Here is a 19732-nt window from a genome sequence, read left to right as displayed (position 1 = left end):
CTGTTTGGCCAAAATGACCATCGTTATGTTTGGAGGAAAAAGGGAGAGGCTTGCAAGCTGAAGAACACCATCCCAACCGTGAAGCACAGGGATGGCAACATCATGTTGCGGGGGTTATTTTATGCAGGAGGGACTGGTGCACTTCACAAAGATGGAATCATCAGAATGCAAAATTATATGGATATATTAAAGCAACATCTCAAGACATCAGTCAGGAAGTTAAAGCTTGGTCACAAATGGGTCTTCCAAATGGACCATGTCCCCAAGCATACTTCCAAAGTTGTGGAAAAATGGCTTAAGAATAACAAAGTCAAGGTATTGGAGTGACCATCACAAAGCCCTGTCCTCAATCCTATAGAACATTTGTGGGCAGAACTGAAAAAGCGTGTGTGAGCAAGGAGGCCTAAAACTGACTCAGTTACACCAGCTCTGTCAGGAGGAATGGGCCAAAATTCACCCAAGTTATTGTGGGAAGCTTGAGGAAGGCTATCTGAAACGTTTGACCGAAGTTAAACAATTTAAAGGCAATGCTACCAAATACTAATTGAGTGTATGTTAAATTCTGATCCACTGGGAATGTGGTGAAAGAAATAAAAGCTGAAATAAGTCACTCTATTATTCTAACATTACACATTCTTAAAATAAAGGGATTATTCGGAATGACGTAAGACAGGGAATTCTTACATTAAATGTCAGGAATTGTGAAACTGAGTTTAAATGTATTTTGCTAAGGTGTATGTAAACTTCCCGACTTCAAATGTACACTGTTATTCAATACAAAATGCTTTGGCTATATATTTCAACTGCAAATGTCGTGCACTTATGACTGAAAAAGTTAATGCAGAAAAATGTTTGCCACTCATGTTCTAATTTGGCTGGCTAGCTGACAATTGTATTTCATCATTAATGCAAGCACATGGCCTGAATGATAGATCTGTGCCAACTGTCTTGCTTTTTGCAAATTTTCTATGTAACCTTTGTTTAATTACGCAAGCCAGTTAAGAACAAATTCTTATTTACAATGACACTCTAACCACTAGGCTACCTGCCAGCCCCATTGCAGATTTCCAACTACTAATATCTGCGCTTTATCCGTGGAATAAAGGCCGACGTTATCAGTAGGGCTCTAAACACATAATTTGCAAAAGTGGCCCAATTAACGGGAGGGATGTGGGCAACTTCTTGTCGCTGCGGTGGTCAAGTTCAGAGCGGCTGTTACTATACAGGCACTGCATTCCAATTTAGCGGCTTGTCAGTGCCCATATCTGCCATTTCTAACCCATATAAAGGTAAGTTAATGGGCTACAGAAAATGTGATTTATTTATTTTAACATGTTGGTTTTCATTTTCAATGAAAACTTGAATGTGTCATCAATCGTATTCATACTACAAGCCTGTTCACTCAACCATTCATTAGGTTCATTTGGGAACATTTCCTGAGCAGCAACCTTGCCATACTTATACAGCATTGTTAAAGATTCATTTAGAATGTTTGAGTGTTGATAGAGGTTCATCTTTAATGTTCTTGAGTGTTGATGTAAATGAATCTGGAAGGTTCTATCTCTCTATCCAGGATAAGAGGACATTCCTCCTGGTTCTGAATGCCAGGACATGGGAGGAGCTGGGGAGAGCTGAGGTGCCTGTCAACGTTCCTTACGGTTTCCATGGGGCCTTCAACCCCACCGCCTAGATCAGTGATACTGACCTACCAACTACCCCTATCTCCCTTCCTCCCTCCCATTCCCTTTTCTGTCCATGCAGGCACATGCCCAGAAAGGAGTCTACCTGTGCTCAGCTCATGCACATGCCCCTCTCCCACTCGCCAAGTGCCCTTTTGGGTGGTGGTATAATGACGTTTTTTGTATACAGTTATTGTGGTTCTTCTGAACCAACTGCCCGAAAGTCCCCCCCCATCCCCTGTTCTCCTTCCATTCCTTCCTCCCTCCTTACTTCCTCCCTTATACAACCCACTGTCATGAAACCCTCATGGTCAAACCCACTTAAACCCCCAGAAAAAGGATCAAGCAAGGGGGCTGCCTTCCTGTGCGATGCATGCAGGACCTGCGTGTTGTGGCAGAGATCATTGCAGCACAGTTGGCATTTTATTCATGCTGAGGACCGTAAGTGGGCACAGACAGACACCTATGGGATGAAAAAGGTTTTGTGTCCTGCAGATAATTTGGAAATGGTTGTCTTTTTGCTTTGTATGAGTTAGCCTACCTATTGTATTAAAACAACTTTTTCCCACGTTATTTACACACAGAATGCAATGCTTGAAGTTCAGTAGCCTACTTCTCCTCTCCTAGTTGGGAGTGAAAGATCAAGTACAAATAGAAAGTCGTTTGGGGGTCTGGGGGCCACGTGACAAATACAGCGCAGTGCAGCTGCCTTTGCTTCACAAGTAAGCTAGATGTGTCTTTTTTTTATTTGAGAATATACAGAACATTTATTCTGATCAGTTCTAAATGATTGATATTTAATCACCCCAAAATTCCTTGAAAAATCTATAAGTAGGGTTCCACTGCTGTTGCGCAGTGGAACCCAGAACGATATGTGGCCACCAGAAAGCCCAAGAGCCTGACCCCCTCCGGAAGTTGCTGTAGCCCTGCTTGAGATATAGCCTGTATTGGCTATTGGTTGAGACACAGAGCCCTTTTTAGGAAAGGCTCATGCACATGCCCCTCAGGTTGGGAAATTGGAAATGTAAATTGAGCCAAGTTGAAGGTAATAGTGCATTTAGGTCAGTGGCAATTCTAGTTGAAAAATTGGAATGCATGCGATCAAAGCCACTCCATAACACAACAATAAAGAATACATTAATTGTACTATAACGGTGCCCAAAAACTGTTAGGGCCTTTAAAACCATACGTTTTTTCATTTTTATTGTTATATCTTTAAAATGAATAAGACAAAACAAACATTCAGATAGGATGATGGGGACAATTTCAGTGAAAAACATAAGATGGCAAGTTTCAGAATGCTAACTTCCAAAATGAGTGTGCCACATGACATTTATCATGAAGTCACCCAGGTGTCCCACACAACTAGCCGAAATGTGGCCAAATTGGTGAAGTTATACATTTTGAATGGAATAACTATATACAAAATACCAATACAAAATACCAATACCATGGTAAAATAACCCCCCCCCCCCAAAAAAAAAATGGAGAAAAACATAAATTTACTTTAGTTACTATATATTATTTCAATATACATTTACAAAATAACACTTTCAATATTTGGAAGACCCTCAGTCCTCTACATAATATTGTGCTGCTGATTCCAGGTGCCATAGCAGTCTCTTTCTGCTGTAAAGCAGAGGGTTACCAAGCATGTGGTGCAGGTGATGGGGGACTTCATTTTGCAAAGAACACAGCGACGCCTCCATGCTGTGCCCTTTTGGCCCTGAGGCACATCCATGTCTGCAGAAGTACATTTGGGCAGATGAACACCACTTGTGGCATCAATGCCTTCCTCTTGCAGGAACTGCTGACACACCAGCCACATGAGGTCTAGCATTGTCTTGCATTAGGAGGAACCCAGGGACAACTGCACCAGCATATGGTCTCACAAGGGGTCTGAGGATCTCATCTCGGTACCTAATGGTAGTCAGGCTACCTCTGGCGAGCACATGGACGGCTGTGCGGCCCCCAAAAGAAATGCCACCCCACACCATGACTGACCCACCGCCAAACCGGTCATGCTGGAGGATCTTGCAGGCAGCAGAACGTTCTCCACGGCGTCTCCAGACTGTCACGTCTGTCACATGTGCTCAGTGTGAACCTGCTTTCATCTGTGAAGAGCACAGGGCGCCGGTGGCGAATTTGCCAATCTTGGTGTTCTCTGGCAAATGCCAAACGTCCTGCACAGTGTTGGGCTGTAAGCACAACCTGTGGACGTTGGGCCCTCATACCACCCTCATGGAGTCTGTTTCTGACCGTTTGAGCAGACACATGCATATTTTTGGCCTGCTGGAGGTCATTTTGCAGGGCTCTGGCAGTGCTCCTCCTGCTCCTCCTTGCACAAAGGCGGAGGTAGCGGTCCTGCTGCTGGGTTGTTGCCCTCCTACAGCCTCCTCCACGTCTCCTGATGTACTGGCCTGTCTCCTGGTAGCGCCTCCATGCTCTGGACACTACGCTGACAGACACAGCAAACCATCTTTCCACAGCTCACATTGATGTGCAATCCTGGATGAGCTGCACTACCTGAGCCACTTGTGTGGGTTGTAGACTCCGTCTCATGCTACCACTAGAGTGAAAGCACCGCCAGCATTCAAAAGTGACCAAAACATCAGCCAGGAAGCATAGGAACTGAGAAGTGGTCTGTGGTCACCACCTGCAGAACCACTCCTTTATTGGGGGTGTCTTGCTAATTGCCTATAATTTCCACCTGTTGTCTATTCCATTTGCACAACAGCATGTGACATTTATTGTCAATCAATGTTGCTTCCTAAGTGGACAGTTTGATTTCACAGAAGTGTGATTGACTTGGAGTTACATTGTTGTTTTAGTGTTCCCTTTATTTTTTTGAGCAGTGTATATACAGCTGAATATGCGCTGTACCAAAACAATGCTGTGCGCAATGTGGCTCCTTCCGGTATGAATCGTCAATGGCGAATGAACCTCTTTACGCCGGAGTTTACTACATGGGTTGGTCTTCCAACACAAACATTACATATTGCCATTTACCTCAGCTCATTGGCTATCTACCCAGCTAGATTTCAAGACGATCAGTGGTCATTGGGTTAAAATACAGTCAATCAACGAAACAGCGGGCAAATGATCGTGCACAATGATGTCATTACTTGTAGTCTTCAAATCGGTTTATTTCAGTCAATACGTCCCGCAAAATGACCCATCAGGTTTGTTTAACAAACCAGTTGATTGCAATGTGTGTGTACCTGTGTATTTACCTCAAATGTTTCATCAAATGGAATGAGACGGAATTCACGACACAAGCGGTTCACAAAATGTTTCGTGTTAGGCTATAAAAATTGATTTTATCAAACAAAAGACCATTTCATTGTGTAACAATGAGCATTGGGATTGCAAACAGGAAGATCGTCAAAGGTAAACAATTTATTTTATTGCAGTTTGTGATTTTGTTACGCCTGTGCTGGTTTAAATAGTTTTTGTTTATGGGGCTCTATCCTAAGATAATCGCATCGTGTTCTTTCGCAGTAAATCCTTTTTTAAATCTGACAACGCAGTTGGATTAGCAAGATTCTAGGCTTTCGAAACATGTGAGATACTTGTATTTTCATGAATGTTTAATAGGACTATTTATGTAGCGATCACCGTATGTTGTCGAATTTCATCCCGCTAACAGGTTCGGTGTGCAGAGAGGTTAAGTTCCTAGGTGGCTGGTAGCCAATCTAGTACATAGTGGGATCGAATGGAGGACATGAAGGTATTTTAAACTTTGTAGCTTTTACTGTATATGATTCATTGGTGAATTTTTATTCACACCCTAGTGGGTGTGAAAAGGGGAATTGTGAGGGTTGAAAATATGCTTGGCCTATCATGAGGGTGTCTGTGTGTTAGAAGTAACATTTTGCAACAGTGTGTGACTAGCGGAAAGGCTGTTGCTGGCCTTGGGTGTAGGCAGTTATCATAAGTTGTTGGGGACACATACAGAACGTAGTGTAGAGAACAAACGGTCTTTTGTTAGATAACAGGAGCCAGGTGTGTGATAACTGTATCGAGAGTATGAGAGCATAGATATTCTACACAGCTGCAACGCCTGACCGCTGAAGCGCCTAGGGGCTGGGACCAGTTCGTGCGCCATCAATCAACGATAGGCTGAGTGAGTTTAAACCACGCCCAGTCTCTACTCTGACAGGCCGGCTCGGAAGCAGGAACTACTTCTGTCAAAGTATATTATAATAACTTTGTCAGGAACAAGTCAGTTCTCTGTACTGCCCTGCGTGGTGTTGCAACTTACGGGTTCGCTGTATTTGCCACTTATTGCTTAGCTAATAAAAAGTACATAGTATACAATCGGTGACTCAGTGTCATACTTATCCTGATACCAGATTCGATTGACGCAACCCTTAACACTATCAACGGGACATTAAAAACAGTAATATCTTAGGTTTCGTCGAGGCTGAACAACGAATTTAATAACATACAGCTAGCGGGTTATACACTATCGGCAGGATAGAACAGCAGCCTCTGGTAAGACAAGTGGTGGCGGTCTGTGTATATTTGTAAACAACAGCTGATGCACGATATCTAAGGAGGTTAGAAGTCAAGGTTTTGCTTGCCCGAGGTAGAGTATCTCATGATAAGTTGTAGACCACACTTTCTACCTAGAGTTTTCATCTGCATTTGTAGCTGTCTACATACCACCACAGACTGATGCTGGCACTAAGACCGCACTCAATGAGCTGTATACGGCCATAAGCAAACAAGAAAACACTCATCCAGAGGCGGTACTCCCAGTGTCCGGGGACTTTAATGCAGGGAAACAGGGAATCAGTTTTACCTCATTTCTATCAACATTAAATATGCAAACGGAGGGGGAAAAAAACTCTAGACCACCTTTACTCCACGCACAGAGACGTGTACAAAGCTCTACCTCACCCTCCATTTGGCAAATCTGACCATAATTCTATCCTCCTGATTCCTGCCTACAAGCAAAAAATGTAAGCAGGAAGCACCAGTGACTTGGTCAATAAAAAAGTGATCAGATGAAGCAGATGCTAAACTACAGGACTGTTTTGCTAGCACAGACTGGAATATGTTCCTGGATTCTTCGGATGGCATTGAGGAGTACACCACATCAGTCACTGGCTTTATCAATAAGTGCATTGATGACCTCATCCCCACAGTGACATACCCAAACCAGAAGCCATGGATAAAGGCAACATCTGCAATGAGCGAAAAGGTAGAGCTGACGCTTTCAAGGAGTGAGACTATAAGAAATCCTGTTATGCTCTCCGACGAACAATCAAAACAGGCAAAGCATCAATACAGGACTAAGATCAAATCATACTACACAGGCTTCAACGCTCGTCGGATGTGGCAGGGCTTGCAAACTATAACCGACTACAAAGCGAAACACAGCCGTGAGCTTCCCAGCGACATGAGCCTACCAGACGAGCTAAATTAACACTGAAACATGCATGAGAGCATGATCTGTTCCGGATGACAGTGTGATCACGCTCTGCGCAGCCGATGTGAACAAGTCAACAGGTCAACATTCACAAGACCGCAGGGCCAGACGGTTTACCAGGATGTGTACTCCGAGCATTTGCTGACCAACTGGCAAGTGTCTTCACTGATATTTTCAACCTCTCCCTGTCTGAGTCTGCAATACCAACATGTTTCAAGCAGACCACCATAGTCCCTGTGCCCAAGAACACCAAGGTAACCTGCCTAATTTTGTTAACTTTAGCTAGCTATGACATACGGTTTGTATTGCTAGTACTCTATGGTTTGGGATTATGGTTAATTGTTTATCTGGCTAGCAAGCTAGCTACATGTCTGAACAAAAGACCCCAAGTTAAAGCTTGACGTTAGATTAATCAATCTATCAAAGTTATTTATAAAGCCCTTCTTACATCAGTTGATGTCACAAAGTGCTGTACAGAAACCCAGACCAAATCTCCAAACAGCAAGCAATGCAGGTGTGGCAGCACGATAGCTCGGAAAAACTCCCTAGAAAGTCCAGAACCTTGGAAGGAACCAGGCTATGAAGGGTGGCCAGTCCTCTTCTGGCTGTGCCGGGTGGAGATTATAGCAAACATGGCCAAGATGTTCAAATGTTCATAGATGACCAGAATGGTCAAAAATGAATAATCACAGTGGTTGAGGTGCAACAGGTCAGCACCTCAGGAGTAAATGTCAGTTGACTTTTCATAGTTGATCATTCAGAGTATCTCTACAGCAACTGCTGTCTCTAGAGAGTTGAAAACAGCAGGTCTGGGACACGTAGCATGTCCGGTGAACAGGTCAGGGTTCCATAGCCGCAGGAACAGCAGCACGGCCAGGTGGACTGGGGACAACGAGGAGTCATTAGGCCAGGTAGTCTTGAGGCATGGTCCTAGGGCTCAGGTCCTCAGAGAGAGAAAAAGAGAAACATAAGTGAAACATAAGATGTTACTATTTTTTGATGTCCCGTTGGTAGGATAATCTTACTCGTATGTCATCAATTTTTTTTCCAATGATTGCACGTTAGCAGGAAGAGCGGATGACAGTGGGAGTTCATTCACACGCCTAGGGATTCTCAGAAGGCTGCCCGATCTACGGCCCCTTTTCCTGCATATTTTCTTCTCGCAAAAGGCGTGGATCTGGGTCAGTTCCAGTGAAAGCAGGATATCCTTCTCGTCGGACTCGTTAAAGGAAAAAGTTTCTTCCAGTCCATGGTGAGTAACAGAGGTTCTGATGTCCTGAAGTTATTTTCCGTCATTAGAGACGGTAGCAGCAACATTATGTACACAATAAGTAAAAAAAAGAAGTTACACAAACCCCCAAAAACTATCAAAATAGCATAATTGGTTGGGAGAATGTAAAACGTCATGTTCTTCGGCGCCATCTTGTAGCTTCTTTTTTATTTTCATAGCAATGTTATTATGTTACCTCTTTGTAATATGTTATTGCTATGATATTGTATTCTAATTACTAATAATTCCTCTTTATTCCGTGCTTTCAGAAACAAACAATATTTGCCAATATCATGACTGGAATTGGACATCTTTTGAGCTGAATATTGAGGCATACACTAATTAACAGTTAAACTGGATGAAAACACAGCAAGAAAACACATAGGCCAATAGATAAGTTGTCTATGTTATTGAAGTTTTGGTGATGGTTGAACAACAGCTTGTTTTACTAGCTGTTGATGCTGCAGTTTAGCTCACTAGCTACATACATAAACAACATAAACAACAACACTGAATGGCTCAGAGTGGGAGTGAGAGGTTACGTGATTGACCTCCGGCACGCGCCACATGTATCAATAAATCACTATCAGAAAATGTTTTGTGTGGTAATTATTTATTTACTTACTGTTTTATTCACATGTTTTCAAGTCCTGGTGACAAATCATGCATTCTGATTCTTGTATAGATTGTAATGGAAACATGTGTGTAAAATACTTTTTGACTGTTGTACTGATTATGATGAGCTAAGCTCATTCCAACTATGTATGGAGCCATGTTTGTTGACATACAATACATTCTGGGTTTCACGGAAACCACTAAAGATATAACAAAATGAGGTGAGGGTTCACTCATTTGTGAATGATGGGATGTGAACGATGGTGGACGACACACCCCTTTCAATATGTATACTATTAACAGACCAAACAAATCTTGTCTCCTCTTATTATCTTTGGTTGATGTGAAAAAACAAACATGGCAGGCAAGCACAAACTACCCATAGTTGGATTACTTTAGTTTTCTGGAAAGTTTTACTCAATTATTTAGATCAATGGTGAGCTCTCCCGTGATGTATTTAATTATAAATAGTAATTGCTATTAGCTAATGTATATTGTAGTTTCTGTCAGCCGAGAGTTATAAAAATATGACCGCTTGTGTTATGTCACTCTTTCCTCACTTAGTGCTAGGACAAATGTAGCCTACATTTTCAGATTTTGATGATTGTGTTACGCTGTAGCTACTTCTGTGAATGTCTGAACATTGCATCCAAAAATAAACTGGTCACATTCTGGAAATAACTTTGTAAGGACTGTGTTTGTGCAAAATATTTCTGTGAAAAAACAGTGTGGCCAGCTCAAATGCTGAATGTTGCTTTAATCGAAACTGGATGTTCTAAATTAGCATTATAATCACACCGGTTTGAGCATAAGCTGAAGGTTCCACTGTAGAATGATCACTCCCATTTTTTGGTACATGTGAAAAGGTTAACCTTGTTCTGTACACTTCACAAACAAAGGGCATGTGGTTTGGTCAGAAGAATGCCCCTTTTCCCACTGGTGTGATTACTCCTCTGAGGGTTTAGAGCTTGAGGTAGTCACCTCATACAAGTGTTTGGGAGTATGGCTAGACAGTACACTGTCCTTCTTCTCTCAGCACATATCAAAGCTGCAGGCTAAGGTTAAATCTAGACTTGGTTTCCTCTATCGTAATCACTCCTCTTTCACCCCAGCTGCCAAATTTACCCCGATTCAGATGACAATTTTACTCATGCTAGATTACGGAGACGTAATTTATAGATAAGGGTGCTCTCGAACGGTTAGATGTTATTTACCATTTGGCCATCAGATTTGTCACCAATGCTCCTTATAGGACACATCACTGCACTCTACACGCCTCTGTAAACTGGTCATCTCTGCATATTTGTCGCAAGACCCACTGGTTGATGCTTATTTATAAATCCCTCTTAGGCCTCACTCCCCCCTATCTGAGATAGCTACTGCAGCCCTCATCCTCCGCATACAACAACCGTTCTGCCAGTCACATTCTGTTAAAGGTCCCCAAAGTACACACATCCCTGGCTCCCTTGTCTTTTCAGTTCGCTGCAGCTAGTGACTGGAACGAGCTGCAACAAACACTCAAACTGGACTGTTTTATCTCCATCTCTTCATTCAAAGACTCAATCATAGATACTCTTACTGACAGTTGTGGGTGCTTCGCGTGATATCTTGTTTTCTCTACCTTCTTGCCCTTTGTGCGGTTGTCCTTGCCGAATAATGTTTGTATCCTGTTTTGTGCTGCTGCCATGTTGTGTTGCTGCCATGCTATGTTGTCTTAGGTCCGTCTTTATGTAGTATTGTGGTGTCTCTTGTCGTGATGTGTGTTTTGTCCTATATTTTAATTGTATTTTTGATTTTTTTTCCCCAGCACCCCGTCCCAGCAGGAGGCCTTTTGATAGGCCGTCATTCTAAATAAGAATTTATTCTTAACCGACTTGCCTAGTTAAATAAAGTTGAAATAAAATTAAATCCAAATAAGAAAGATATTGACTAAGAAAACGATGAATTCCTAAGAACATTTTAAGGAATTAAATGTAATTCCCATTTTTTTTTTCCTTTAAGAAGCTTAAGTTTTTTCCGTAAATAGTGTTTTGTGAATCCCGGGCCTAGTGTTCCAGGTGTAACAGGGTTATCATGTTCCTGTTAAATTGTGACTTTTTCCAAAATTATGTTTTTCATGTTATGAGAGACATCTACTGGTGTTATGTGATACTGCAGTTATGTGGTTACATCCTAGTCTTTGCAATCTCCAGCTAAAATCAATTGAAATCAAATGTATTTACATCAGCTGATATCTCAAAGTGCTGTACAGAAACCCAGCCTAAAACCCCAAACAGCAAGCAATGCAGGTGTAGAAGCAAGGTGGCTAGGAAAAACTCCTAAAAGGCTTTCCATGGTTAACATCTGAAGTGGCCGTACAACCTTTACTGTGATGCAGCGTCCGGAAACATCAGGGCTTTCATACTTTTTGTGCTGGACCTCCAACCCCCCACCTACCATTAACCAATCATGTCAATGCGGAGCTATACGGAGCCCTCTGCATTGTTACGAAATTTGAGAGGCCCACGGCTATGTGGTACGGAGCTTGATTTGGCCTCCGCAATTGCGTCACACATACGAAGCCTCCAACTACATTTTCAGATCTAGTAGAAATTGGCTTTTAGTTTAATTTACCATAGAACCCCACAGTGTATGCATCATAATACCCATAAAACCTAGCAGTCAAACACATAAATGATTCCAATAATTTTTTCACCATTCCCATAGGAGATTTTGGAACCACTTCAAACAAGTTCTGTGTTTCATGTAGGCTTTCCTTGGCGTGACGTTTTGATAATCGTGTAAATCACTCTCGGACAAGATGACCTGTATAAGTATATTCGGCTTTATTTAATCACCTATTCAAAAATGCTAATAAGCATCAAAGTTGACATCATGCAAGAATACAAATCCCTTCAAGATCCTGCATGTTGTCTCTAGCAGACACTAGCTACTAGCTAACTTGATCCAAAACAAAAGATATTGAACATTTTAATTTGTTGCATATTTGATATATCTAATATTTGGCTTATTTATGCAGTTGGTATTGCACAGAATGCTATTCTAGTAGCAGTCAGATATTTATAATATGCAATGAATACTAGGCTAGGTTTTTGCAAAGAAGCTAGCTTGCAAGTCACAGTAGTTACCTACCTAGATGATAATAGCAACATACCCTTATTTTACCAGATCCCCTTATCCTTCAGCCAGTGGTCTATAACTATATGAACAAGATGAAGTATATTTCAATTGATGGTGTTTTAATGCACTGCTGCATTAAAAGCAATTCACAACTAACTTGTTGACGTTCTGTTGCAGATTCAAAGATTACATCATTGCCGAATGTATCCATAATCATTAATGAATAAGCATATTTATTTGACAAAAATGCACCTAGTCACTCATCAATCAAGTCAAAATCAAACAATTAAATTGTTTTAAATGTATCAAAATAGTAGACAATACGGACATCTGTCTTTCATACATGACATATTTAAACATCTGACTTCAAGTATATATTAAGTTATCTATTCATTAATAACACAAACCTGGGACATCGAAGAGCACCATATGAACTGTTATTACTATCCCGAGAGTGCATCGATTCTTCTGCTTTTCCATTTCAGGAATTAAAAGAGTACAAATAACAAACTTGAAAATAGCAACTGGATGTGTAAATTGGGTTTAATATAAAATACTAGGTTAACTCCAGCAGAATGAAGCACACTTAACAGAATCAAAACAATAAAGCCATGCCTAAGTGCTGCTATATCAACACCATCCTTGTCAATTTAACAGGTCCATGTTGTTGATGTCAATTGTTAGCAACACATTTATTACTGCATTCAGCCTGAACAGCAGAATAATGCTGTCATCCTGCTTACACAGGTGAAAAAAAGGTTGCAAAAACAGTACACAACCCTTTTTACTAGATGTTATCATATTAGGGGAAGAACAAGTGAAGACAGCAGCATAGGGAAAATGGGTAAATGTAGGGTGGGTTTATAGATAAATGCATGATTATCTCATAATTATTTTTAAAATAATGCTATATATATTTTTATTTTTCAGATTTTAAGATGGAGTTCCAAAGTGTCTGAAGTTGAGGGAACATGGGACATAAAAGACAGTGTGGAATCGTGCTGACCCCAATAGTTGATACAATGTTTCAAGTTCATTGTAGACATGCCATGCGTAGCCAATGTGATTTATAGGATATGCATTTTTTTTATCAGGATATGTTCTACCTGCAGGCTGCAATGTTATTTGTTGGATTTGTAGGCAATGTTTTTATATACAGTAGTTGGCAATGGCAATAGAAGTTACTTTATAGGTTTGTATAATTTTAATTTAGATTTGGATACATTTTTTATAAACCACATAACAATGATTTTGAGAGAGACGTTTGTCACGATCGTCGTAAAGAGGTGACCAAAGCGCAGCGTGGTGTGAATACATAAATTAATGAAGACGAAGAACATTTAACAAACTATACAAAACAACAAACCGAACGTGAAGCTATAATAATACTAGTGCAGACATAGACAATAACCCACGAAATACCCAAAGAAGATGGCTGCCTAAATATGGTTCCCAATCAGAGACAACGATACACACCTGCCTCTAATTGAGAACCAACCATAGACATAAACACCTAGATAGTAAACAATTCCAAAAACGTACAAAACCCCTAGACAGTTCAAAAAACACATACATCACCCATCACCCCTGACCTAACCAAAACAATAAAGAAAACAAAGAATACTCAGGGCAGGACGTGACAACGACGCACATCAAAATATAAATACAAAATGCAATCAGAAAGAAAAACACAGTAATAAGGTACTCAATCAGCTTTCTGAATTGCCCTAGAGGCACCAAATCAATAAGTGTGCGGACATTTTGGAGATTGTTCCACAAGTAAGGTGCAACAAAACTAAAAGCTGATTTACCTAACTTGGTAGAGACCAAAGGAATTTCTGGAGTTAGCCATCCCTGAGACCGGGTGTGGTAACTCGTATCTATAAAGTTTGGTAATGATAGGTGCAGTGAAACTTTTTGTAAAATGACTTTATAAATGAAAACACAGCAATGTTTCAACCTATGTGACATCAAAGGGGGCCAACCAACTTTTTGGCAGAGAATGCAGTGATACAAACATTTTACAAAAATTGTCTCCCGTAATAAAGCGAAGTGCACTATGATAGACTGCATCTAACGGCTTTAATGAAGTGGCAGCTGCGTTAAAATAGATGTCACCATAGTCAAGGACCGATAGGAACATTGACTGAATAATCTGCTTTCTGCCATTTAGCGATAGTCCGGACCTGTTTCTTAGCTTCTTAAATAACTTATCGATATGCCATTTAAAAAAGACAGCTTTTCATATATCCAGCTGCCCAGATATTTGTAAACAGAAACACGATCAATATGGACACCATCCAAAGTACATATGCTTAAATCAGTGTAAATCGGAGGGTACTTGAAGTAGGCTACCAACTCCACACCCACAGACACAAACAAACACTATCAAGAATACCAAGCTTCATCTACAGTTGAAGTCGGAAGTTTACATACACCTTATGCCAAATACATTTAAACTCAGTTTTTCACAATTCCTGACATTTAATTGTCTTAAACATTCTCTGTCTTAGGTCAGTTAGGATCACCACTTTATTTTAAGAATGTGAAATGTCAGAATAATAGTAGAGAGAATGATTTACTTAGGCTTTTATTTCTTTCATGGGATTTCCAGTGGGTCAGAAGTATGCATACACTCAATTAGTATTTGATAGCATTGCCTTAACTTGTATTTTCACTGGATGAATTGCGTGCTCATAGTGAACTGCATCCTACTCTGTCCTAGATTGCTAATAAATGCATATTATTATTATTATTATTACTATTGGATAGAAAAAACTCTGAAGTTTCTAAAACAGTTTGAATTATGTCTGAGTATAACAGAACTCATAGGGCAGGCAATCTCCCAAACAAGAAGTGAAATTCTGAAAGTTGGGACAACTTTGACGTCATTGCCCCCTCCTTTCCCAACAAGATATGGATCTGGAAGCACTTCCTACGTCTTCCACTAGATGTCCTCATTCAGTAGAGTGGAATGGAGCAATTTCTGTGAACTTTGACCGAATGGGAGGGGAAATAGTCAGTGTCCTGACAGAATGCCATTTTCCTGTGGCATTTCTCTGTGGGTGCTACCGCAATTCCATTTGGCTCCAGCTAAAAACGTATGATCCGGTTGGAACGTTATTGGATATATATGATAATAACTTCCTGAAGATTGCTTCTCTACTTAGTTTGACCAGTTTATTCGACCTGGAATATATATTTTGGAAGGTTTCGTGCAAGTTATCTTGGACCAGCATTCAGTTTTTGGGCACGTGAGCTGAAAGGGATAGCAAATGCAGCTACTTGGACACTAGTATTGGACATTATGGAACAAAACAACGATTTATTGTGGAACTAGGACTCCTTGAACTACATTCTGATGAAAGATCATCAAAGGTAAGGGAATATTTATGTTGTAATTTCGTATTTCTGTTGACTCCAACATGGCGGAGAAATACTTTTACGTCTGAGCGCCGTCTCAGATTATTGCAATGCTAGGCTTTTTCCGTAACGTTTTTTAAAAATCTGACAAAGCGGTTGCATTAAGAACCAGTGTATCTTTAATTATATGTAGAACATGTATCTTTAGTCAAAGTTTATGATAAGTATTTCTGTTATCTGGCGTAGCTTTCTATAATTCCTACGGATATTTTGGAGGAATTTCTGAACATGGCGTCAATGTAAACCGAGATTTGTGGATATAAAAATGCATATTATCGAACAAAACATATGTACTGTGTAACATGTCATATGACTGTCATCTGATGAAGATTTTCAAAAGGTTAGTGATTCATTTTGTCTCTAATCCTGCTTTTGTGATTATCTTTGGCTGGAAAAAATGGCTGCGTTTTTCCTTTGATTTGGTGGTGGTCTAACATAAATATATGTTGTGTTTTCACTGTAAAACATTTTAAAAATCTGACATGATGGGTAGATGAACAAGATGATTATCTTTCATTTGAGGTATTGGACTTGTTAATGTGTGAAAGTTAAATATTTCTAAAGAATATTTTTGAATTCCCTGCGCCACCTTTTCAGCTGAATGGGGGGGTGGAGTTCCCCTCGGGGAATGCCTTGCCATACAATTTAAACTTGGGTCAAAGGTTTCGGGTAGCCTTCCACAAGCTTCCCATAATAAGTTAGGTGAATTTTGGCCCATTCCTCCTGACAAAGCTGGTATTACTGATTCAGACTTGTAGGCCTCCTTGCTCGCACACGCTTTTTCAGTTCTGCCCAAACATTTTCTATAGGATTGAGATCAGGGCTTTGTGATGGCCACTCCAATACCTTGACTTTGTTTTCCTTAAGCCATTTTGCCACAACTTTGGAAGTATGCTTGGGGTCATTGTCCATTTGGAAGACCCATTTGGGACCAAGCTTTAACTACCTGACTGATGTCTTGTGGCTATATTGAAGCAATGTCTCATCATTTTCCTTTCTCATGAAGCCATCTATTTTGTGAAGTGCACCAGTCCCTCCTGCAGCAAAGCACCCCCACAACATGATGCTGCCACTCTTGTGCTTCATAGTTGGGATGGTGTTCTTCAGCTTGCAAGCATCCCCCTTTTTCCTCCAAACATAACAATGGTCATTATGGCCAAACAGTTCTATTTTTGTTTCATCAGACCAGAGGACATTTCTCCGACCTTTGACCCCATGTGCAATTGCAAACCGTAGTCTGGCTTTTTTATGGCGGTTTTGGAGCAGTGGCTTCTTCCTTGCTGAGCGGCCTTTCAGGTTATGTCGATATAGGACTCGTTTTACTGTGGATATAGATACTTTTGTACCTGTTTCTTCCAGCATTTTCACAAGGCCCTTTGCTGTTGTTCTGGGATTGAGTTGCACTTTTTGCACCAAAGTATGTTCATCTCTAGGAGACAGAACGCGTTTCCTTCCTGAGTGGTATGATGGCTAAGTGGTCCCATGGTGTTTATACTTGCATACTATTGTTTGTACAGATAAACGTGACACCTTCAGGCGTTTGGAAATTGCTCCCAAGGATGAACAAGACTTGTGGAGGTATACAATTATTTTTCTGAGGTCTTGGCTGATTTGATTTTCCCATGATTTCAAGCAAAGAGGCATTGAGTTTGAAGGTAGGCCTTGAAATACATCCACAGGTATACCTCCAATTGACTCATTATGTCAATTAGCCTATCAGAAGCTTCTAAAGCCATGCATAATTTTCTGGAATTTTCCAAGCTGTTTATAAAGGCACAGTCAACTTAGTGTATGTATACTTCTGACCCACTGGAATTGTGATACAGTGAGTTCTAAGTGAAATAATCTGTCTGTAAACAATTGTTGGAACATTTACTTGTGTCGTGCACAAAGTAGATGTCCTAACCGACTTGCCAAAACTATAGTTTGTTAACCTCTAGCGTCGAGCAATCCCGTATCCGGGAGCGTAATCATAGCCTCAAGCTCATTACCATAACGCAACGCTTCCTATTCATGAAAATAAATGAAATAAATATATTCAAACACAAGCTTAGCCTTTTAACAACACTGTCATCTCAGATTTTCAAAATATGCTTTTCAACCAAAGCTCCACAAGCATTTGTGTAAGAGTATTGATAGCCTAGCATAGCATTAAGCCTAGCATTCAGCAGTAAACATTTTCACAAAAAACAAGAAAAGCATTCAAAGAAAATCATTCACCTTTGAAGAACTTCGGATGTTTTCAATGACGAGACTCTTAGTTAGATGGCAAATGTTCATTTTTTCCAAAAAATATTATTTGTGTAGACGAAATAGCTCCGTTTTGTTCATCACGTTTGGCTAAGAAAAAGACCGGAAAATGCAGTCACTTACAACGCCAAACTTTTTTCCAAATTAGCTCCATAATATCGACAAACATGGCAAACGTTGTTTAGATTCAATCCTCAAGGTGTTTTTCACATATCTATTCGATAATCTGTCAGTGGTGGCAGTTGGCTTCTCATCAGAAGCAAACGGAAAAATACTGCAGCTGGAGATTACGCAATAATTGCAACGGAGGACACCAAGCGACCACCTGGTAGATGTAGTCTCTTATGGTCAATCTTCCAATGATATGCCTACAAATACGACACAATGCTGTAGACACCTTGGGGAAAACGTGGAAAACGTAAGCTGACTCCTAGCTCCTTCACAGCCATATAAGGAGTCATTGGCATGAGGCGGTTTCAAAAAATGCGGCACTTCCTGATTGGATTTTTATCTGGGTTTCGCCTGTAACATCAGTTCTGTGGCACTCACAGACAATATCTTTGCAGTTTTGGAAACGTCAGTGTTTTCTTTCCAAAGCTGTCAATTATATGCATAGTCGAGCATCCTTTCGTGACAAAATATCTTGTTTAAAACGGGAACGTTTTTCATCCAAAAATTAAAAGAGCGCCCCCTATATCCAACTAGTTAACAAGAAATCTGTGGAGTGGTTGAAAAACAAGTTTTAATGACTCCAACCTAACTGTATGTAAACTTCCGACTTCAACTGTATGTTAGCTAGCTAGTTAACTAACAATCTAGACTATTCTGTTTGTTTAGAAAAGCCAACTAAGCTAAAGTCGTTGTGAATTTAGTCATGTAGTCATCTAGACAGGCTAATGTTGTTAGCTAACCATGAGCTAGTTAGCTAGATAACAGGTATTGCATATGTTTAAAACATGCAGGAAAGGAGGAGCATGAGCAGCTGAGCAGTTAAGCAGTATTGCGGAGTGACACTCCAAAATACAAACATTTTTGATAAATATGTTCTATTGCAATAGGCTGCAATAGGCCTTGCGGTGAAGCGAAGAAAACATTCCAGAAATTTTGCTATAAACAACTTTGAGCTTAACCAAACTGGTGACTGTGGATCCATCAGATGACAGGCTGTGGGATCTGGAATCAGTCATTGACCAACACCACTATTCCAACTGCGACATGGATTGCAGGGATTCCTTACCTCAGACTGGCCGTAAGAACCAAGTCTCTGCCAAACAGCCTGCCAGAAGATTTAGGAACTCCTCCACTGAGACCATTGATTTAGGCAATAAGGCTTGAGGGGTTATGGTATAGTGCCAATATATATCACGGCTAAGGGCTGTTCTTATGCATGATACGCATGAGATAGGCCATATACCACAAACCCCCAGGGTGCCTTATTGCTATTATAAACTGGTTACCAATGTAACAATTTCTTTGTCATACCCATGGTATATGGTCTGATATACCACTGCTTTCAGCTAATCAGCATTCAGGTCTCGAACCCAGTTTATAATTAAATCCCTTTTGCGTGTGTGCATAAGTATAGATACATTCACAGGATAGTTTGAGCGATGAAAGTTGGACAGAGGATCTCAAACTCTGAGCAAGAAACAATTGGACAAACTTAAAGAAACGATTGTTAGCTACTGTCTGGCAATTGTGCCGTTATTATGTGCCAGATGTTAAGACTACAAACAGTTATTAAAGGCCCATTTGTGAGACTGACATATCATTTCAATAGGCATAAGCTACATATTAAAATCTGTTTTTATGATTGTAATTCAACTTTGCCATGTTTTGCTTAGATAGATGCAGGTAGCCTATAGCCCCTGATACGCCTACATTTAAGTGATAATGCCCGAGAAGCCGGTGTTTGGAGAATATATTAGCACAGGTGTT

General features: G+C 40.5%; 1 protein-coding gene across 1 annotated transcript in view; it reads left to right on the top strand.

The window, feature by feature from the left end:
* Positions 1–1690, top strand: part of LOC139419634 (carotenoid-cleaving dioxygenase, mitochondrial-like) — a 61097-nt gene extending 59407 nt beyond the window's left edge. Inside the window, exon 12 of the mRNA XM_071169617.1 lies at positions 1574–1690. Within this exon, the coding sequence (XP_071025718.1) occupies positions 1574–1690 (117 nt within the window). The remainder of the gene's footprint in view (positions 1–1573) is intronic.
* Positions 1691–19732: the final 18042 nt, after the last annotated feature.

The sequence above is a fragment of the Oncorhynchus clarkii genome, chromosome 10, assembly GCF_045791955.1.
Source record: "Oncorhynchus clarkii lewisi isolate Uvic-CL-2024 chromosome 10, UVic_Ocla_1.0, whole genome shotgun sequence".
NCBI classification, from domain to species: domain Eukaryota; kingdom Metazoa; phylum Chordata; class Actinopteri; order Salmoniformes; family Salmonidae; genus Oncorhynchus; species Oncorhynchus clarkii.
The sequence above is the reverse complement of the archived record's forward strand: the minus strand, read 5'-3'. Positions and strand labels throughout refer to the sequence as shown.